The 23,342-nt window shown below is 36.5% G+C and overlaps 1 protein-coding gene across 4 annotated transcripts in view; it reads left to right on the plus strand.

Moving 5' to 3' along the window:
* The window catches only part of SH3RF2 (SH3 domain containing ring finger 2), a 145,256-nt gene that overhangs the window by 29,546 nt on the left and 92,368 nt on the right, over positions 1-23,342 (plus strand). Inside the window, exon 1 of one of the 4 annotated variants that reach the window (XM_051978647.1) lies at positions 21,441-21,682. The exons of the other annotated variants lie outside the window; for them this stretch is intronic. Within the exon in view, the coding sequence (XP_051834607.1) occupies positions 21,680-21,682 (3 nt within the window). The 5' untranslated portion in view covers positions 21,441-21,679. Of the gene's footprint in view, positions 1-21,440; positions 21,683-23,342 lie in introns of those variants that run through there. 4 annotated transcript variants of the gene reach the window in all.

Genomic DNA, 23,342 nt, shown 5'->3' on the forward strand with positions numbered 1-23,342 from the left:
AAATGATGTGAACTCTGTCATGGAGAAGCTGGGGAAACAAAACATATTCATAAAATTACTAGAGAAGCGTTCAAGACAAAATATAATCAAACTTTGGATTGCATGGTAAAGGCAATTCATGATTTATGATTTCAAAGAAAACAGAGATCAGTATTCAACAGCATAATAATCATTTATTCAGTATCTGCTGTATGCAAAAAGCATTGTACTTGTTAGGTGTACATGTATTTGTATATAAAGAAAAAATTTCTATAATTTTCCTCTCAAAGAGTCAATAATCTAATAGAAAGATAAAATAGAATGTAAAGAAGGTCCTTGAAGACAATAATTATTTCATTTTTGTCTTTGTCCATATGGTAGGCATTTAATAAGTGTTCATTGAATTGAATGAAAATATATATAAGTAAGTATGATAAAGGCTAAATTGTAGAAAGGGGATGTGGGGATCTTCACAAAATAATTTAACAAATAGAGGGAGTGATCCCTTTCAGCTAGATCTCCATTTTTTAGCCCTTGAAAACATAGAGACAGGAGACAACAGAAAAATATCACCAACGGCTACTAGTTTGCCTGGAACATAGTATGATTAGGGTAGCTATGTAAAATAAATTTGATTAGTGTCAGACTGTGGAAATGCCAGGCGGAGGAATTTGATTTTGACACTAAGCTTAAAGAAAGCTGAAGTTTTTGCACAAGGAAGTGATATAATGAGACCTTGAACAGTAGAAAGAAGCTTCCTGAAGAAGGCCATCACAGGAGAGAGGAGGGCATGAATAAAGGCATGGGATTGGAAATGAGGATGGTGTCTTCCAGGAATGTCAGGGAAAATGAGCTGACTGGTCTAGAGCACTCATGTTGGGAAACTGTAGGAACTAAAGTGGACACTTTGGGGATACAGAGACAAATAAAATAGTCCCTGCACTCAAGGAATTTGAAATTTAGTAGTAAGCTAAGACAAGCTAACCCAATTCACTAACCATTTATTAAGTAGCTACTGTGTTTAGGCAAAGGGCAGGTAGGTGCCACAGTGGATAGAATGCTAGACCTGGAGTCAGGAATACCAGCCTCAAATATTTATTGACGGTATGACCTGTGGGCAAATCACTAAACCTGTACCCCAGCTTCCTCATCTGTAAAACAGGGATATTAACAGCACCTACATCCCAAGGTTGTTGTGAAGATCAAATGAGATACAAATTGCAAAATATAGTCTAGTGCCATGACGCATTATATAAATGTTATCTATTATTATTGTTATTATTATTATTATCATTATGTAGAAGGCACTATGCATAAATTTATGCATTGACAAGTATACAGATAACTATGGGATTTAGAGCTATAAAAGAACCTTGAAGGTCATTTAGCCCGAGTCCCTCATTTTACAGATGAGGAAACTGAGGCTCAGAGAAATTAAGTAACTTGTTCATGGTTACTTAAAATAAAATAAAGGCCAGCATCTAAATGTTCTAAGAGAAATAGAAAGTATATTCCAAACTATTACAAGAAAGTAAAGTGTTCCCAATGGATGAGCAGCTATGTCCACGTAGAACTAGGCTAGAAATTTCCAAAAGAAAAAGATAAGGATCTGATGGACTTTATTTTTATCAAAAATATAATGAAAAACAACACATAGAATGCCCTTGCTTCAGTGAATGAAGGAGAAGAGGAAGTCATGGTGGGAGAGGGGAAAGAAGTTTTTGATGGTTCCTCCTTGCCTCTCTATCTCCACATAAATTCACATGTGACAACTACAGCTCAGGAAGGACAAAGAAAGCTAGGGGAAAAATGTGGCATAGGATACAAGATGACATAGAGCAACAGATTCCATGGGATTTGAAGGGGTATTGGGGGTACGTGAGTGCTTCTTCCCAAAGCCTAGTTTCTATTTGCACTTCTTAGAGCCAAGTCCCCTACACACAATGGGAAAGAAACCAAAGCTTATTATATCTTGCTTATTTTTTGTATTCATTCTATCTTGTCTGGGTTATTTTAGACTCTGACAAACTACAAGGAAAGTAGATGAAAGAAATGCAATTTCTTTGCTCTTCCAAGGACTTTTGACCATAGATTCTGAGCTTCATAGATTGTTTTGTTTTTGTTTTATTTCTATTCTCTTTTCCCTCTAGAAAGAGATTCAACTTTATAGACTTTGTCTGTGAACCAGAAAATGCACTGATAAATTATGAACATGTAATTTTTCCTGACATTGTTACAAATGCAATTTGATCTCCAAGACACATTATTATCAGAGCAATTGACAAAAAGAAAAAAATGCAATATAATTTCTTTGTAAAGTTGTGATTCACTTTCAGGTTGTACAGATTGTTAATGAACACATCTTTGCAGCACTTCCCACCCCAAAGCACCTCTTCCCATTGGGATGTTCTGCATCATGTAGAAACTTGTAGCTCTAGCCAAATAATTCCTTTGAGTTCTAATAACACTGCAGGAGCTTGTCACCCACCATGTTCATGCAGGTATGCAGGCTGAGTTTTCAGGCTTAAAGACTTTGTTCCCCTGTCAAAAGATAAACAGCTGTCAGCTTAAATAAGTAGATAGGTAGATAAGAAACAAAAAAAATTTTTTTAAAAAAGGAGAAAGACAAGGAAGGAAGGAAGGAAGGAAGGAAGGAAGGAAGGAAGGAAGGAAGGAAGGAAGGAAGGAAGGAAGGAAGGAAGGAAGAAGGAAGGAAGGAAAAAAAGAAGGAAGAAAGGAAAGAAGGGAGGGAGGAAGGAAGGAAGGAAGGAAGAAGGAAGGAGGGAAGGAGGGAAGAGAGAGAGGGAGGAAGGAGGAAGGGAGTGAAGGAGGAAGGGATGAAGGAAAGGAGTAATGGAGGAAGGCTTATTTCTAAACTAGGACCTAAATAGGCAAAGCCTCAGCTTCATTCTAATACTAGGGAGTATTGGGAGGAAGGAAATCTTATCTTTTCTAAATTCAAGATAATGAAATTAAATTACTCCACCAATTAATAATCAAGTATATATTTGGTTGCATATCTTTTATGTCTAGCACTGTGATAAACAGGTGCTATAGGAGGAAAGAGTAAAGCATAAGACCAAGTTCCTGCCTTTAAAAAGCTTACAATTAATTTTTAATAGTTTATGATCTGGTTGGGGAGACAAAACTAAATTTATAAAATAATTAAAGATAAGGTAGAGTATGAAAGCTAAATTAGTTAGAAAAAGTTTCATGAGACATGGAGTGTACCTTAAAGGATAGATTAGATTTGGAGAAGTGAAAAGGAGAAGGACATTCCATCAATATAGAGGTAACTATATACCAGTTCTTTGGGAGCAAATAAGGTATTTGCCTTTGGGCATCCCTCTTGGTTCTGAAAGGGAGTATGAAGCAATTAATAGGACCTGAAATTTAAAAAAAAAAAAAAACTTCATATGGTAGGCTACAGTCCAAGTCATTAACCAAGAGTAAAGAGGATGTCAAACAGGAATTCATGAAAAAAACCAATCCACAAGTCTAGTCAGAAGTATGTAGCAATATTTAAAAACCAGGGAGTCATCATGGAGTCCAGAATAAAACACTGTGAAGACAGCAACAAGAAGATTATGTCTCATGTCACCCCTGTACCCAAGACAGAATTCCTTTCCCAAGAAAGCATGTTGGACATTTTAGACATACCTCTTCCTATTCATTCCATGGCATGAGCTTTGCTGTGGTCCTAGATACTCATGATGCTGATTGGGGGGTGGAAAAGATGGTCTAGAAGAGTGAGGGGATGCTATGAGTACCCACCCTCCTCCCACTGATGTATGGATATTTCCTCATATCATTTAACTGGAGGCCTCCTCATATAACTACCACCCATGGTTGGGAAGTACAAATAATCCATGGGATGTCGTTGTAAGTGTTGTAGGGGGTGAGTATCATGGGAGGAAAAACCAACAGTCAAACAAATGAAAGTTGATCTTATGCTAGGAAGTGTCCCTCATACTCTCTGCATTGAATTTCAGAGTATTTACAGGTGTCCTTCACCCCTAGAAATTCTGTCCAAGTTCACTTGCACTCTTAATGTCATGGAGCATAAGTGGAAGAAGAAGGAATGAAGATAGATTTGGGGCTTAGAAGTTACAGCATCGGGCAATAAGCATTTATACACACACACACACACACACACACACACACACACACACACATACACACACACATATGTGCCCTCTACATAGTATTCTCAACACTTCTAGAGCATCAAAAACCCATTAAGTTCTCAGTATAAACCATGGTGATAAACTCTCTGGTATGTGTGTTACAGTGCCATCTCCTCCCCAAACTTATCTATTTATAAAAGATGATAAACTCATTCAATTTAAGAAATATTTGCTAAGTGAAATAATAATGTCTGAAAAGTTTGCGTAGCTGTAAGCTTCAAAATTGCACTAAAACTTTTTGACTACCTCGTATACATAAAGTGCTTTGCAAGGTAGCAATTATTATTAACAGTGATTTGTCTATTGTAATTATTAGCAGATATAAAGAAAGTCTTAAACTGACAATAATGGAAAAACATAAATGTGAATAAGACACTCATTAATCTTACTTACAGGGACATATGCACAAATAAGAGCAGTAATAATAGATCCTATTTACACAGTGCTTTGAAGTATATAAAGTACTTTCTCTATAACAATCCTGTGAGGTCAGTAGTTTAAGAATTGTCCTCCTCATTATATTAATAGTGAACTGAGATAAGAGAAAAATCAGTAAATGAATGTGAAAGCTGCAATGCAAACTGCTCCTTGGGTCAGAGGGAAAAATTCCATCTCTAGTCGAAGGAAGGGTTCATGACAGAGTTGGCGTTTGAACCAAGTGTTGAAGGATAAATCCATGACTTCAGTAGTCAGGGCTTGGGGGAGAGGACATTCCAGATAAGGAAAACAACAAGATCAGAGTTTTAGAGCCGGGATAGTATGGATTGTGTTTAGGAACAACAATTTTGTAGTACAATTAAAGAGAGGAAGAAGTAGATTGGACCCAAAATATGAAGGGCTTTGACTAATTATTGGACTTAAATATTTTGAACTGAGAGTGACATTGACAACAGTAAGCATTTATTAAGTGCCTACTATGTGCCAGACCCCATGCTAAATACTAGAATACCATCCAACTCGTGTTCTGGGGCAGAGGAATAAAGCATCCCACCTGTGGCCCTGTTCTCACCACTTTCTCACCACCGCCCAAACCAGATGAAAATGTAATTGGGGAATGTTTAATAAAATAAATAAAAATTACATTATATTTTAAAACTAGGTAAAAATTCAGCTCACAGGAATCCTTATGTACAGTGTAGGGGGCCCTCTCTCAGTTTGAGCTTAATGCCACTGGTGTAATTATTCTCAACTTAGAAGCTCCTTAAAAAGTATTATAGTATTTTTCCCTTTTGATGTGATTTTTCTTGCACAGCGAAATAGTATGTTTAGAAGAATTGCACGTGTTGACCTAGAATGGATTGCTCACTGTCTAGGGGAGAGGAAAGGGAGAAAAATTTGAAACACAAGGTTTTGCAAAGGAAAATGTTGTTTTGCATGTAATTGGAAAAATAAAATACTATAAAAATATTATAGTAACCTAGAACAATGGTCAATTACTACTTAAATTACAATGAGAAAAAAGTGGACATGGAAAGGGGTGGGAAGAGATAGAGTTGATATAACTTGGAAACTAATTGGAAAAGATGAGGAAGGTATCAGTGGTGATCCCAAGATTTAGAAAATGGATTACATGGAATTCTATAGAAACTGTAACAAAAATAGGGAAATTAGGAATTGACACTGGTTTCAGGGGATGGGGAAGATGAATTGGTTGCAGGGCACTAGATTTAGTGTCAGAGGACCTGACCCAGGTCTGCAATTTACCCTCTGTGAGCTCTTGGTCACTCTCTCTACTGCACTCCTTGAACTTAAAAATGTCATCTGTAATAAGTGGGGATGGCACTAAATGAACTCAGAAATCTTTTTCAGCTGTAAATGTCAACTATGATTTTTGTGATTGTTCAGTAGTTTCAGTTATGTCTGACTCTTAATGACCTTATTAATAGTTTTCTTGGCAAAGACACTGGAGTGATTTGCTATTTTCTTCTTCAGCTCATTTTGCAGATAAAACAATTGAAGGAAAAGGGTTAAGTGACTTTCCCAGAATCACACAGTTAGGAAGTGTCTGAGGTCAGATTTGAACTCCTGACTCCAGGCCTAGAACTTTACTGTGCCATCTAGCTGCAACATGAATCAATTAGTAGCATATATTAAGCACCTACTGTATACCAGGTACTTTTAGGTCCTTTACCTCAATTGCTATCTAACTTTAATCACTGAATGGGTGCAGCCTCAGTTAAACTGAGACCTATGAAGGACCTTAGCTTAAAAAGGCATCCAGAGCCATTTCCAGTCATTCTGATGTCTGTTTGGTCAGTGGACCCAGATGGCTCAGGAGGGGAAAGTGAGGCAGGTGACCCTCACTTAAATCCAATTCACTTGCATGTTGTAATATCATTTCCCTAATGTCATGATCTTTTTTGAGAACGAAGGATAAACAATAGCAACTCTGTTCTAAATACTAGGGGATATAAAGATATAAGTGAAACAATTTCCACACTTTAGGGATTTACATTTTATTAAAAGAGATGAAATGTATACATATAAATATGTGCAAAATAAATATAAAAATACAAAGTAATTTTAGAGCATAACTTTGGTTTGAGATATATTGGATGTGAAAAAAAAAGCTGAAATCTCATTAGGTCCATAAATGGAGAAAGAGATGCAGATTATTATCATCATTATTATATTTATTATGAAAATAATTGTAAGCTTTTTTCATTCTTTTTTCCCCAAGGGCACAAAATCCCAATCAAATACTGCTAAGATATTTCTTTAATTTTTTTTTTTTATTTTACATTGAGGTCAGATAAAATCTCTAATCAACAATACTGAGAAATGTGTCCTTTACAATAAACAATGGAAATACCCAAGAAGGTGTAACACCACAGGGAAGGATTTCTTACCTTTTTGATGTTATGATACCCCATTGATGTCTGACTTCAGGACACTACAGCTTATATACAAAAAAAAAATTTTCAGCCTAGCATAATTTATTTTTTCCTCCTGATTTTTCTCTGTAATATGTTTTCCATTTGATTATAATTTCAAATGTATTGGGTTTGGGGGCATTTGGGGGGTTAACAAGTTCAATTTGGAATCAAGCAGTCTGGATTCAAATCATCTTTCTGAATCTGAGTCAAGTTTTGACCTGTTTCTTTGGAATGTTTTTTCTCTCCTCCTTTCATATTTTTCCTTCTCCACATTTTCTTTCTCGTTTTCTCTCCCTCTCTTTTCCTTCCCTCCCTAGAATGAGATCAAGGAGGTTAGATGCTTCAGGGTAAGCATCTTTACTTGAAGGCTCTGCTCTGGTTTATCTCTGCTCTCAGCAGTCATTTACCTTGCTCCCTGAGCCATCAGGAAGAAAATGGGATGTCACATAGATACCTAAATATCACAATTACATTTTTATATGCCCCTCACTTCACACACCAGATTCTCTTCTGTTTCCCAGATTCCCCTCCCATCCTATTCTTACCTTTATCTCCTTGTGACTCACTCATCAGAGCCACAGGTACATAATCTCACAGGAAATAGAGTCCCAGGAACTTCTAATGAATGATCACTGGAACCAAACATTTAGAAAATGCAATTAAACCATTCCCATCAAACACACTTTTGTTACACTGATATAATATATATATATATATATATATATTTGTGTGTGTGTGTGAAGCCTGTTATTTCTCTTCCTTTGGCATCCTCAAATCTTTCATGTCAACAAAAGACTAGAAATAAAAAAATTTGAAAGCAACAAGTGAAGTCATGCTATCATCTAAGGTCCCACTTGTTGACAATCATAGAAGCTATTCTTTCAGGATTGTTCTCTCACAGTTTCAGTTAGTGAATATGCTCTTTTGGTTCCTTTTTTTGATTTCCAGGTCAGAAAATAAAAATATGTGGAACAAAAGAAAATTATGAAGATGGGGGATTAGAAACGGGGGTCAATTGAAAGAGAAAAACCAAGCAAAGAAAATAAATGATAAGAAAAGTTAAAAATAGGAAGTAATAGGAAAGGGAAGGGATGAAAACGGATAGTTCTGAAGAATCTGGCAATCATTAAGAAAGACTCATATTGTCACAATTTATTGAGTTAGAAAATTCAAAGGGAACTGTTCATTATAAAGCAATGACCACTTAGGTAGAAGAACAGTCTATTTAACCCTTTGCCGATTTACCTGAGCTTGGTAGAGATCAAAACAAAAGCACAGCGGGGCTGTGGTCAAAATCATGGGTTAAGTCAACCTTACCCATTGGAGAAGGACCAGCTCTTTTGGGCAGCATCCCTGTCTGTCAGTGTTCTGCCAAACCTTTGCAGAAGCACATCTGGGCCTGGGCCTAGGCCTGTTTTTCACGGCTCATTTACAATGTCCCTGTTCTATTTCTGGATACTCAGTCCTTCCCAAATGACACTGGAGCCCAATTTCCCAACACCCACTTTGACAGGATGTCTTTGAAAGTTCTATTCAGAGCTGATCCTTAAGAAACCAACGTTTCTAGGCATTTGATATTGAAAAAAAGAATTGGGGTGAGGGGTTGTTTACCCCAAAACTTGGAAGTCTCTTATTCTTCCCTAGTTTGGATAGTTTCTTTCATTTAAAGGGACAAGTGCAAACAGCATCAATGCTTCCTCACCCAGACTACAAAATTATTCAGATCTAAGGACTAGGAAAATGAGCTGTTTGGAAATCTGAGACCCTCCCCCCAAATCAATGGAAGGCAAGTTAGCCAAACTCCAGAGTTGCACATTCTCTTTGGTCTGGCACACATCAAGATGCAAACACGAGAACATTATATCCAAATCAAAAAAATCAAAGCTTTTACAGGCCCCTTTTTTGGCATCCAGAGTTGCATGAGGGAATCAAATTCAGTTTCAAGACCACTGATCCTCCTATTAATTAGCAAACCTATCCAAGTTTTAAGTGTTAAGTAAATAAATAGTTTTGAGTGCTCAATGTTTAACTTGGAAAAGAAACCATGAGGACATGAGGACTGTCTTCAAATATTTGAAGAGCTGTCATGTGAAATAGGGAAGACAGCTACTCTGGTCTCAGGAAAAATTGGTGAAAGTTGCAAAGAGGCACATTTGGGGTTGGTTTAAGGAAAAACTTGCTAACATTATAGTTGTCCCAAAGTATAATGGATTGTCTCCAGAAGTTATTGCTTTGCCCTTACTTAAGGACTTCAGTGGAAGGTTGCATGACTGCAATTCAGATATGTTACACAAGAGATTCTTTTTCAGTTAATGGTGAGATTAAATGATTTCTCAGGTCCCTTTCCACTACTGAAATTACATAAATGTGTGCAAAGATACTAGACCTTAAGGAGAGAAGGGGAAAAGGAGGGAAAATTTAGAAGGAGAGAAGAATTACAAAGATTGAGATCAATCCACAATGATATATCATACAATATGAGGATCAACAAAATTTTAGATGAGCAACATTTGAGTATTCAGTAAGCACTTGTTGAATTAATTGACTAAATTATTTCTTATATACCTAATCTTCATGAGGGCCACACCTGCCTGAGTATACAACCTTGTTTCATTTGCTATCATCTAGCATTCATTCAAATACAAATTCAATGTTTATTAAACAGAAAAGAGGAGAGGAAAGGGAAGGGGAAAGAAGGAATGTAGTTTTGCTAAAACACAGTTCCTGCCTTTATGAACTTATAATCTAATAGAAAGGCAAGATAAATACACACATAACCATAATATGTAAGAATATTTAATTGTAAATACATTTCACATAAATTGTGGTATGGCCAATTAGCCTTGGAATCAAGATGTCCTTAACTCAAATCCTATGTTTGACACAAACCTACTTTGCGACTACAGGCAAACCATTTGATTTCTTAATGTCCCAGACAACTCTCTAAAACTATAAGTTACAGAAAAGGATTAGACCTACACTGGTAAGGAGAACTTCCCCACTGGGAGTTTCTTCTGCCAGTGAAACACCGATCTGGTACCAAAAAAAAAAAAAAAAAAATTTGAACAAGTATTTAAAAAGTGATATGTGAGATCTGAGGAGGGAGTGATCCTGCTCTGAGATGAGTAACTTAAAACCCAGTCTAGAGATCATTTTATCAATCATCATATCACCATCATCATTGTTATTAATTACATCATCATTTTAGAAGTATTTACTGATTATTCACTGAGTAAATAGAAGCACAGAAATGGCTTTAGGATTATAGGAAATTAGTGTGGTCCATAGAGAACAGGGAAATTAAAACCTGGATTAGATCATTTTCCCCTTAATTGCTAATTTACTATCCTGGACCAAGTTATTTACACATCCTTGTATATCTGAGTACTTAGGATTTTGGACCTAATGATTCTTTTATTTCCACCTACTTTACTCACATTTTATATAGACACAGTCATTGGCCTGGGCATGACAAATATAATGTTACAGGAAATAAAGCCATGGGGAGGGTGAAAGGGAAGGCAAAGGAGATGCAATTGCCTTCAGGCTAAATTCAAAATCTTGACTTCCTCCTTGCTACTGAAACATCTTACATGAAACTTTCAGTAACAATTTGCATATTCCAAACGTATATCAGGGTGCTTTTTCTAAAAGATATATCGGTCCTGGTGGATTCATTGTGGTTGGAAGCTTTTTTTTGATGTTGTTTGTTCTTCCTTCCTCATTCTCAAAGACTAGTGATAACAGAAGGTAATAATGTCTTGACTTGCAGGTGAATTAGATTTAAATGAAGCAGGACTATGCAGTCACCAGTTTCTCTCTCTGCTCCAGAGTCATGAAGTTCCAGGGACAAGATATAGGTCAAGGAACCTTTTTCCAATTGGGTGGGATGGCACAAGGGATAGAGCACCAAAGAGGACCTGAGTTCTGGCCTTAGACACTTAACCCTTCTAGCTGTGTGAGTCACTTAAACCCAATTGAAGCAAGGTAGAGAGGAAAGAACATTGAACTGGGAATCAAGAAACCTATTAGCTCTGCCATTTTCTCAACTATAAAATAATGTAGTAAGTTTAGGACACATCTAAGATTTCTTTTAACACTAACTTTAGAGTGTTAGTGCTATTGCTATAATTCCAAGTATTTTCTTGGAAATTTATATTTGTTTTTGAAGTTTTTAGGATATATGCAGCTAATTAGTATGGTGGATAGAATCTCTGACTGGATTCAGTAAAATCTTAATTCCAGTCTGGCCTCAGGCTTTTATTGGTTATTTGACCCTGTATTTAACCTCAGTTTCTATCTATAAAAAGAAGATAATAATAGGATGGACCTCTCAGAGTTGTTGTGAGGATCAAATGAGATAAAAATTGTAACATGCTTAGCATACAGTAAGCTGCTATATAGCTAACAGTAAGTGCTATATAAATGTTAACTATTATTGTATAAGTAGAGCACTAGAAATGAATGCTAAGAAAAACTGTAGTAGGGATTTTTTTTTTTTTTTTTTTTTTTTTTTTTTGCTAAGGCAATTGGGTTAAATTGATGAGATTAGGGTTCCTGGTGATCAGGGAGTTAAATGATGAGGTTAGTGGCAGGTTCAGGGTTCAAGGAACCAAATGAAGAAGTTTGGCTCCCCTAAATCCCCTTTGGATTCGGTGCAAGGTAGGGAGTTGTGGGAATCCCAATTCTGATGGCACAGAGGTCCTTCGTAAAGGAATTTATGAACCCAAAAAGCCAGACTGATAAAAAAGTTTATTATTGGTATTGGGAAGTCAGCCTTTGCTATGCACGAATAAAAAGACTAAATAAATTCCTTAGTGGCAAAGTCTAACAGAGAAGTAAAATTTCTAATGGAAGAGTCCTGGCAGAGAAATAGAGAGTTTCTAGCAGAGAAATCCTGAAAGAGAGGTATAAAGTCTTGTTAGGGAAATAGATGAGAATAAAGAGAGGGTAATGCTGAAAGAGAATATCATTTCAGTGGGCTAAGGTTACTGCTATGCCAGGAATGGCATATTAGGTCCTCTGCAAGGACTGAACTTAAAATTGGCTCTTTTTAAAATAGAAGCCTTGGGGTTTACTCTTGATGGGGGCTGGGTTTCAGCTTGAGCTGGAATTTGAATAGAATTGAATGAGTGTCTATAGGTTTGCTCTTTAATTCAATGGGAAACTTAATCAGTAGTGAGTGTGATCAATGGGAGTGGTGCTCCTCTCAGGATAACAGAATGAAGCTGTTTGTCCTGTTTCCCTTGGGCGGGGTCTTTTACCAAGGCAAGATCCAAGGAGATTCTCTCCTTCAAGGAATTTTAGAGAGAGTTTTGGGGTTCCCCTCATCAAAGTGACTTGCCCAGGATCACACAGCTAGGGAGTGTTAAGTGTCTGAGGCTAGATTTGAACTCAGGTCCTCCTGACTTCAGGGTGGGTGCTTTATCCATTGCTCCAGCCAGCTGCCCCTACAATAAGGTTTCTTAACTTGGAGTTTGTGAACTTGGATGGAAAAAAATGTATACCTTTAGTTTCAATTAACTCTCATTGAAATTTTACATTTTCTTCATAAAAACACTATTCTGAGAAAGTTTTTAACCAAACAGAGAAATAAGACATTAAAAAAAAAAAAAGGTTAAAGACCCTGAACTAAAAAGTAAAAAAAAAAAAAAAAAAAAAAAAAAAAAAAAACAGCAGATAAAAAATATTTTTAAGAGCCAGAAAAGATTTTTCTGATAAATGAAAATTTTGATCAATCCATGGATATCTATAAACTTATTTGAACAATAAAGATTGTACAACAAAGTTGTACAACTACTGGCAGACTGTCGATGCATAAATAGTGTAATTCTATCTTTGTTTTTATTATTATATGGATTCATATTCTCTACAGGTTAAACCACATCCTCTGAAAGAAAATTTTATGCACTAAAAACCTGATATAAAATTCGAGCAAATAACTTGACTTCCTCTCCTACTCCCCAATGCAAATACTATAGAAAATGATGCCTTTAATATTTAGTAAATCTTGTCAGCTTTCTTCAGAGTCACTGACAAGGGTTTATTCATAGAAAACTGTTTGAGGCAAGACCAGTTAAGAAGAAAATAGGACATGTGCTAACTTAGAAACAGCTGATGGGGCCAAAGCCACATCACTGCCTTCTGTTGCTTACTCCCAGAATACTATTTGGATTCTTATAATGACCTTGTGGTCATAGAAATCTACCCTTGTCCTTTCATCTTTTTCATCATTTAGGTGGCAGTTACTTTGTAAGCAATAAGAGGCATTCAAGTGAGAACACTAAATTGGACAAATTGTATTTCTGGAAGAGACCATTTCAATAAGCCACTCTGTGTGGACTAGGAACATTGGCTAAGGGCTGACCTCATCTTCCTTCCTGAATTTTTTTTGCATATTTGTTTATTAGTTTTGTTTTATGTGACTGGAAGGGGGCGGGGAGGCCAGTGGAAAACAGGGTAGAGGGGGCAGGACAAATGGCAAGGAATGTCCAAAAATCCTTAAGTTTGGTGGCTAAATTCTGAAAGCCTATGTGTACAATCCCATAATAATCCAATGTCAATAAGAGAGAAGTTATAACTAGTTCATTTAACATAATTATAGTGCAGAATTCTGCCAGCCATAAAGAAAGACTTTGAACTGCTTCCCTTTCTCATTTGCCTTCTGCTTTTTATGGTGGGAGGCTCAGACTTGTTGGATGGGGGCCAGAGCTGAATGGAAGCCAAGGGGAAGGGAAGAACATCAAGAATTGGGTTGTTTTTCAATGTGCAAGAAATATTGGAAACAACGTCTGTACTTTGATGGATTCCTATGGAAATTGCAAAATCTAGAACCTTGATCTTTTTGGCTTATGTTATCCCCTTTATCTTCAGGACTAAAAAAGACTCAAGCCACAGCCACAAGTGAAATTCAATCATGATACACATGAACTCAGTTTTAAAAGATGCATTTGGGGCATGTGATAAATATCAGTCCTGGACTAATTTTACACTATTATTATTATTATTATCTTGGAGACAAGTCTCCAAAACTATAAGTTGTAGAGCAAGTACCAATCTACATTAGTAGAGGGTGTTTCCTTGATAGGAGTTTCCTACACTAATAAAAATCAAGATTATAGATCAGGCTAACAGAGAATGATAAAAGCTTGGTTAATTGATATATACTGATTTGAGGAACTTTTATATGACATTTTATCTTCCTCCCACACAAGACTATTTCTCAGTCTAGCTTGAATTTCTTCCTGTCCACTACTTAGTGGTCATTAAATGGCCTCAAAGTAGAATGCAGGAGGAGGCAGAGAAAAAAAAAAAAACAACAAATTAAAGGCATGAATAATTACAGAGAAGGTTATCAACCCCTGAATAATTAAGAATGGTCTATGAAGGAATATGCAAAGGAAACAGAATACCTTCTTAATTTCCTTTCTCCAATACCTTCTATTATATATTCTAGACAGTCACTCTGTTGATTTAATTTTTTTTCTTGTATGTGCTGAAGGGAAAGTTCAACCCCCTCAAGTTCATCTGACTTAATAGATACATGCAAATAATGAAAGAAAAATAATTACTATTGGCCATACTCTAATCCTGCTTGTTTTATGTGGCAGACTTCTATGTTTACAGAAGATAATTAGATACTCAGAGGTGCTTCTCCCATATGTCTCAGATACTGAGGTGACAAAAGATCAAGTCCCCAGTATACTCCCCACACCTTTCCTTTCTCTTTAGAAAGGGAGGTCATGTCTCCATTAACCTATAAGGTAGAAGCTCAGGATAGCTAGAAAATGCCAAATAAAGTTCATAAACTTAAACATCTTTCTCTTAAAGTGCCTCTGCTCCTTTGGTCTTCACACTGTCATCGCATCTTCTCTGTCTTCATAACACTTCTATTTCACAGACTAAACACATTTATTTCCAAGGCTGTCATTTCATCATTTTAAAACAAAACACAACATGGAAATATCAAAAACATGGCACAAAAGGGGATGGGGTGTGGGAAAGGAGACCAGAACCTGCAAAAAGCACTGGGGAATAAAGTTCCAATTTCCTTGCAAGGGAGCAGAGCTCTTTTACCAGGTCCTTGACAAGAAGAGGAGAAGAGATGCTACTTGATGAAACTGACCCCCAAGCATCTATGTGCAGGGGCAGTTCCTTTAAAGACAAGCTGCACCATCACGTGGTGGAACCTGCTGCATATGAAAAAGTGTAAGGAAGAGTATACCTGAAGGAAAAAAGTGACAGAGTGAGAGCATCCTGCCAATAAGAGAAGGAACCCAGGAGAGCAATTTCCAAGGAAGCTTCACTCGTAGCAAGCCATAGAAAATTTTCTGCAGGATTTACAAGTATTGACATTTGCATTCAACATGCAAGTAAGAAAAACCCATCAAAGCAGCACCTGAAGGACAAGAGATAGAAGTAGAACTCCTGGGAGAAGGAAAGTGTATCTTGCTAAACTGGGGATCTGATCCATCCCCAACTGCTGTAAGATCAATTGCACAGGCACGCCAACAAGGAGTTTCAGTGACAGCAGATATACACCAAAACCAGATTGGAGCCACTCCAATCAGCAGGTGCTGAAAGGGAAATCTCTTTAATTTGTGTTAAGGTACCATCCCCCTTCTGAAAATATGGAAGAAGAAACTCCTTAACTCTGTCTCTTTCCCACCCACCTCCCTTATCGCATATCTGTCTAATTGAATGAAAAAATATTTATGGAAACATTTAAAAGAGGGGAACCTTCTGCAATACAATTGTATTATGCAGTACAATCTTCATCAAAATAGTCTCAGCATAAAAAGATAGTGGTCTTCAATACATTATTGGTTGAGCTGTGAAATCATTCTAGAAAGCAATTTAAAAGTATGCTAGGGGATTTAAAAAAACTCTGAGGTACTTCTTCATACCTAGCATGCTGACTAATATAACAAAAAAGGAAAATGACAGATAATGGAGGGGATATGTAAAGATATTAATGCATTGTTGGTGGAATTGTAAATGGATCCAAATATTTTGGAGAATAATTTGGAACAATTTTTATAGCCCAAAAGGCTATAAAATGTTGCATAACCTTTGACCAAGCAATAACACTACTAGTTCTGTAGAGATCTAAAAAGAGATCCAAAGAGATCTAAATATATATATATGTACAAAAATATTTGTAGCAGCTCTTTTTTATGGTGAAGAATTAAAAATTGAGGAGCAACCCATCAGTTAGAAAATGACTTAACAAATTGTGTTATGTGATTGTGATGGAATACTATTGTGCTATATAAGAAATGATAAGCAGATTTCTTTCATAAAAACTTAGAAAGATCTACATAAACTAGTTCAAAATGAAGAAAACCCAATATTGTACACAGTAATGGCATTACTGTTCAATGAAGAATTGTGAATAGCTTAGCTATTCTCAGCAATACAAAGATACAAGACAGTTCAAAAGGACTTGTGATGAAAAATGTTATTTACCTTCAAAGAAAGAATTGATGAAATCTGAATGAAAACCAAAGCATAAAGTTGTTGCTTTCTTTTACTTTTTTCTTTTTTTGTTTGTTTTCTTTCACAACAAGACTTATATAGAAATATGATTTGGGGGCAGCTGGATGGCACAGTGGATAGAGCACCAGCCCTGAAATCAGGAGGACCCGAGTTCAAATTTGGTCTCAGACATTTAACACTTCCTAGCTGTGTGACCCTAGGCACGTCACTTAACCCCAATTGCCTCAGCAAAAAAAAAAAAAAGGGGGGGGAAGAAATATGATTTGTATGATTACATATATATATAGCTTTTATTAAATTGATTGCCTTCTCAATGAGGAGAGAGGGAAAAGAAGATGGGAAAGAATTCAGAATTCAAAATTATAAAAATAACAAATATTGAAATTGTTTTTACATGTAATTGGGAAAAATAAAATCTTTAAAATAACTTTAAAGTATATTAGGAAAGTGACTATAAAATGTCCTTACTTTTTGATCCAAAGATTGCACAGTTAAGCATATATTGAAAGGAAGTCAAAGCATAACATTTACAGTAGCTTTTCTTGTGGTAACAGAAAAAAAAAAAAAAGTAAATACTCATTGATTAGAGAATGGCTAAACAAATTGTAACACAAGAGAAATAGACTATTATGGTACAGTGAGAAGTAAAGAATATAATAAATAGAGAGAAGCATGGGAAGAATGATGTGAATTGATACAAGGTGATGCAAGCAAAGTCAAGAAAATAATATATATACAATGACCATAATGATTTAAATAGAAAAAACAACAATAAAACCAGAATGCTATGTGATAGTGATAGTCAAGCTTGATTATGAAACAAGAAAATTTATTCCTTTCCCTTTTTTTCAAAAGCAAGAAACTATAGAATAGGAACATTTTATATATTATCAGATTTGGTAAATAATGGATTTTATCTCTCTCTCTTTAAGCAACACATTGGATAGAGTACTGGACCTAAAGCCAGGGAGTTGTAATTGTTGTTCAGTAGTCTCTGACATTTTATGATTCCATTTGGAGTTTTCTTTAAGAAGGATACTGGAGTAGTTGACCATTTCCTTTTCCTTTGTATCCCCATTTTATAGAGGAGGAACAGAGGCAGATGTGGGTTAAATGACTTGCCCAGGATTACACAGCTATTCCACATCTGAGGTCAGATATGAACTCAGATATTCCTGACTCCAGCCCTAGTATTTTATCCATTGTACCACGTGGTTGCCCCTAAAAATCAGGAAGACCTAAGTTCAAATCCAGCCTCAATTATTTATTAACTGTGTCATCTTAGGCAAGTCACATAATTTTTGTCTACCTCAGTTTCCTCATTTGTGGATTATAAAAATGCCACCTACTTCTCAGGTTGTTGTGACGATAAAATGAGATATTAGCAAAGTGTTTTGAAAAATCTTAAATGAATGCTAGTTTTTTATTTGGGTTTTTTGGTTTTGTTTTGTTTTTGCTGAGACAATTGGGGTTAAGTGACTTGCCCAGGGTCACACAGCCAAGAAGTGTTAAGTGTCTGAGGTCACATTTGAACTCAGGTCCTCCTGACTTCAGGGCTGGTGCTCTATCCATTGTGCCACCTACTTGCCCCAAATACTAATTTTTTAAAAAATTATTAGCACAAGAAGAAATGTTTTGCTTGGTAAGAAAAGTAAGAGGGATATAGTCTCCTTTTTAAAATTAATTTATTTCTTTTAATAGCATTTTGTTTTTTCAAATATATATAAAGATAGTTTTCAACATTCATCTTTGCAAAAGCTTATATTCCAAATTTTTCTCAGATTGATACATTCTCAAATGAAGGTGATATGAAAACAAAAGATGTCAATAATTTTTTTTTTTAATTTTAAATGAAAGACTTTGGTAGGGTTTTTTTTTACCCAAGCTAAAATTTTGAGAAGGACTGTTTTTAAGGGAGACTTAGGAAAAGTCTTTATGCTCTTTGGTGGGTGTATTCTCTTTACAATTCTCATTCCTGGAGAAATAACAAAAAGGATAAGTGAGAATTATACCCTAGAAACAGGGTTATGTTTGTTATGTTGATTTGTCTGTGTTATAGCTCAGCTGAAGATTTTGAAGTCTCAACAGCTTCTTTAGTTACCATGCTGAAAATGTATAATTTTAGAATATTCTTGACCTGTATTTTCTTAAACTTAGTTACTTATCCACAGTTACGCCTAGATTCTGAATTTACTCCTCAGAAGAACACATGTGATGTGGTAGAAAAGGCCTTGGAACTGAAATCTATATCATAGAATGATAGCTTTACAACTGAACCTCCCTCTCTTCTTTGTAGAGCTGGGGTAAATGAAGGTGTTGTAGAAGAAATATATATCAATATAATTGTATTTTTTGAAAGATGAAATTAAAAAGAAAAAACTTAGAGCTGGAAGGAACCTTAGAGATCATCTAGTTCATCACCCCCCCAACTCCATTTGATAGAGAAAAAACTGAGACCCAAACAAGTGGAATTTATTTGCCTATATTCACACAGTAAGTAACAGCATTGGGATCTAAATCTAGATTCGATGACTTTAAAAGTCCATGGTTCAAATTTCAGCTCAGACATTTACTCAACATATGACTAAAAACAAATTATTTGCTTTATATGAACCTCTTGGATTCTTATCTACAAATTAGAACTAATAGTACTTTTATTGTCTATGTAGCAACAGGGTTATTATAAAGTCAAGGTTTCTAACCTGGGATCGGTAAATTTTTAAAATATATATATTCTCATAATTGTATTTCGGTATAACTGGTTTCCTTGTAATCCTCTGTATTTTATTTTATGCATTTAAAAACATTTTCTGGGAAGAGGATTCATAGGCTTCCACTAGCCTGCCAAAGGGGTCCAGGACACACACACAGAAAAGTAAAAATTTCTGGTATAAAAAAAATATTTATTGAAATATTGAAGCATTATAGAACTTTGACATAAAATTAATGTGAGAAACATAAAGGACATAGCCTTGGCTTGAGAGTCTGTAGAGCTGAGTTTGACTTCTGGTTCTTGATACTTGGGAACTATGAGATCATGAGGAAACCATTTAATTGCTCTGTACCTCAGTTTCCTCTGTAAAATGAGAATAATAATACTTTTATTGCCTACTCCATGCTATTTTTGTGAGGAAAGTGTTTTATGAAACTTTCAAGTGCTGTTATCACATGAATTTATTTCCTCCTCTTCCTTTTCCTCCTCCTCCTCCTTTCTTCTCATTTTTTCTCCTTTCTCCTTCTCTTCCTGTTTCTCTCCTTCTGTTCTTCCTCCTCCCCTTCCTTCTATTCCTTTCTTCTCATCCTTTCTCCTCCTTCATTTCCTGCTTCTCTCCTCCTCCTTTTTCCTCTCCTCTCCTCTTCCTCCTCCTCCTTTTAAGGTTGTCATAAAGTCTTCTAAATATAAGCTCTTGCAATGAAAATAACCCTTCTTTCATGGTAAATGGTGAGGCAAATGTGAAGACTTCCCTAGTTTATCATGGTAGTTGTGATGTAATGGAAGCAGCAATGGATTTGGATACAGACAGATGTGAGTTCAAATCCCAGCTCTGGTACTTAGCAACTAAATGAATTTGGATGATCTAACTAATTTCTCTGTATCCCCTTTCCTTGCCTATAAAATACTATGCTAATAGCCATACTACCTACTTAGGAGATCTTTCATGAGGGTCTAGTAAAATAATGGTTTAGAAGGACTATTCAAATGTCAGATATACTATATAGATATATACTTTAATCACACAACATACCAAAAAGACATTCTATAACCATACAGCACCATACACAGCATACTATATCCATACAATACACCATACATGGCATACTATAACCATACAATATAGTGTATATAATACAGATACTATACAAACGTCCCTCTCACCAAGGACAGAATGTAAACTTGAGAGCGGGTTCCATTTCATTTTTGTTTTTCTATTCCCAGCACCACGCACAGTGACACACAGAAGGTGTTTGATACATGTGTGTTGATAAATTGTTTGATTTTGTACTGACCTATTCCTCATTAAAAATTGGTTTGTACATCACTTTGCTTGAGGAGGAACAGGGCAGGCAGTAGAAAATCTTGTAACTTCTCAGATAACATTGCCATATTGAAGGGAGAGCTGGATATCTGGTCTTTCCACTATATAACTTGTGGCTCTCAGGGGTCCTCAAACTACGGCCCACGGGCCAGATGTGGCAGCTGAGGATGTTTATTCCCCTCACCCAAGACTATGAAGTTTCTTTATTTAAAGGCCCACAAAACAAAGTTTTTCTTTTTACTATAGTCCGGCCCTCCAACAGTCTGAGGGACAGTGAACTGGCCCCCTATTTAAAAAGTTTGAGGACCCCTGAAAGTCTAGAGACATGTTTTCCCACATTTAGAAATTTGTCCTCACTCCTAGTCCCTCCATCTATCAACTTTGTTCATTATTTTTCCTTGGTGTGGGGTGGGGAAGGGAGTTCAGTTTCCATATAATCAGAAGAGGGAGAAAAAGGTATGAAAAGAGGGCTGCATATGTAATCAGAGATGTTTTACAGCCTGAAGGAGGCATTTGACTTTTGTCTTTCCTCATTCTGCTTGGTAATTTTGGCTCATGCCAAAATGTACAGAAAGGGGGTGTCATTTATTGAAAACCCTGCCTACTGGGAAGACTCACACTGAAGTTGGGAAAATTGGAGAGGATCAGAGGTGCTTCACAGTAGTTGAGCTCCCAACCAACCTGGGTGAGGTATTCCTTACCCATTGTTAGTCAGGCCACCCACGTACCATCTGCTCATCCCCTAGGAGATGTTGCTGCCCACCTGGCTCCCTTTGAAGTGAACAGAGAAAGAGAGAGAAGGCGGGGCTTTGGCTCACAAAGGGGGTTACACTGCGCCCAGTTAAACATCCCCGGGCCTCCAATGCCTATCACATTTCAGAGGTCATGCTGCTGTGAATGGAAGATGAAGGCACCCAGGGGAAGGCATGGAGAAAACAGATAAAAAAAAGAGGCTACTTTGGCCCTGAGCAGTTTCTTCTCTACAACTAGTCTGTTTGGGCCTCTTTATCTCTGATAGGCAACAGTATCCATGTGAGTTTGAAAAGATGCTTGGGCTTGCCAGGGGAAGCAGAGACTTTGCCCACTGATACAGAGTGGTAACATGGTACGTACTAAGGCAGAGAAAAAGACCAATGTAAAAGGAAGACAAGAAATTAAAGAGGGATGAGAGATCAGGAAAAATAGCTTAAGTCTCTAATGTGTATTACGTCTTAGTGACTGGGAAAGACGAGTTAGGAGATGAATCTCTGGATAGGGTCTGTACCTGTAGTTGATGCAAAGATGGAGGAAAGTAACATCTATCCAGAACAAGAGCGTTTCGGAGCTTTCTTAGTATCAAGTATAGATCTTTTCCAGTGGCATTAGAGATAGTTAAGCAAATGACTCCAACAAGGATAGAGAAGAGAGGTTGGGAATAGGAAAATGAGAAAAAGTAAAAATTGGGAGGGGAGGTAAATTTTGGACTTTTTAAGCTATTGTAGAACATGTAGAACCAACAAAATGCAAATCTTTGCCTCACTCCCCCCACTCCCACACAGGGGTCCTCAAACTATGGCCTGCAGGCCAGATGCCCGGCAGCTGAGGACGATTATTCCCCTCACTCAGGGCTACGAAGTTTCTTTATTTAAAGGCCCACAAAACAAAGTTTTTCTTTTTACTATAGTCCAGCCCTCCAACAGTCTGAGGGACAGTGAACTGGCCCCCTATTTAAAAAGTTTGAGGACCTCTGATGGCAACTGAGACAAATATAACCTTAGACTTTTTTACTTGACCTAAGTTACTTATCTAAGGTTTTTATTCTAAGTAAATTGAACAAAATGGTTCAACAAAATGATCATCTCTTGTATGACACAGACCACTTCAAATCTACTATCTACCAGGTTGACCTCAATGTCAGAATAATGAACTTTCAGGTCATGTGACCCTGGGCAAATGTCTTGACCTTTTTGATTCTCATTTTCCTTATCTGTAAAATGGAGGGTATAGAGGAAAGGGAAAATAGATAATAATCACTGCTCCTATTTCATGGAGTTGTGATGATCAAATGAAATAATGTATAGGAAATTGCTTTGCAAATCTTAAACCACTACATAAATGTTATTACTATTATCATTATTATAATTAAAGAACAGCACAGAGAAAAATTGATATTCGTCATTAAGAAAAGTCAGTGGATCTCCTGAGCACCCTCAAAATGGAAAATCCTTTATAGGAAAAAAAAAATGAACAGAGGATATCAGGGATTCCACAGATAATAATCCTCATATCTGTACTCCAGATGAAGGAATTTCCACTGTCAGGTGTCTTACAGATAGGGACTGGACTTTAGATTTCATTGTTAAGGAATTAACATATAAGCGGTCTTATAAAATTCTTGTGATTTAAGCTATTAGATCATAAAGATATGCAAAGATCTTTAGGATATGCTGTACCCCAAAAATGATATAGGGTAAGGAAATTTCCTTCATCAATGTAAATCAGCACTTTCTCAGAGATTTTAGAGTCAGACAATTGCCTAAAGCACTGAGAGCTTAAATGATTTGCCTGGGGTCATACAGCCTGTGTTGTGTCAGAGATAGTTATTAAACAACCTGTGTCTTCCTGGCTTCTGGGCCAGCTCCATCCACTACCCTACACTGCCTCTTTAATGGCCATCAGTTACTTAAATAGCCTTGGTAACATGAGCTTCTTAGAGGTTTATTGCTGGAAGCAGTTGGGATTCACTGGAGTAGCCAACTCAGCTTGAATGTGTTAAGTGAGCACTG

This window comes from Antechinus flavipes, chromosome 2 (genome assembly GCF_016432865.1).
Source record: "Antechinus flavipes isolate AdamAnt ecotype Samford, QLD, Australia chromosome 2, AdamAnt_v2, whole genome shotgun sequence".
In the NCBI taxonomy this organism is placed as follows: Eukaryota; Metazoa; Chordata; class Mammalia; order Dasyuromorphia; family Dasyuridae; genus Antechinus; species Antechinus flavipes.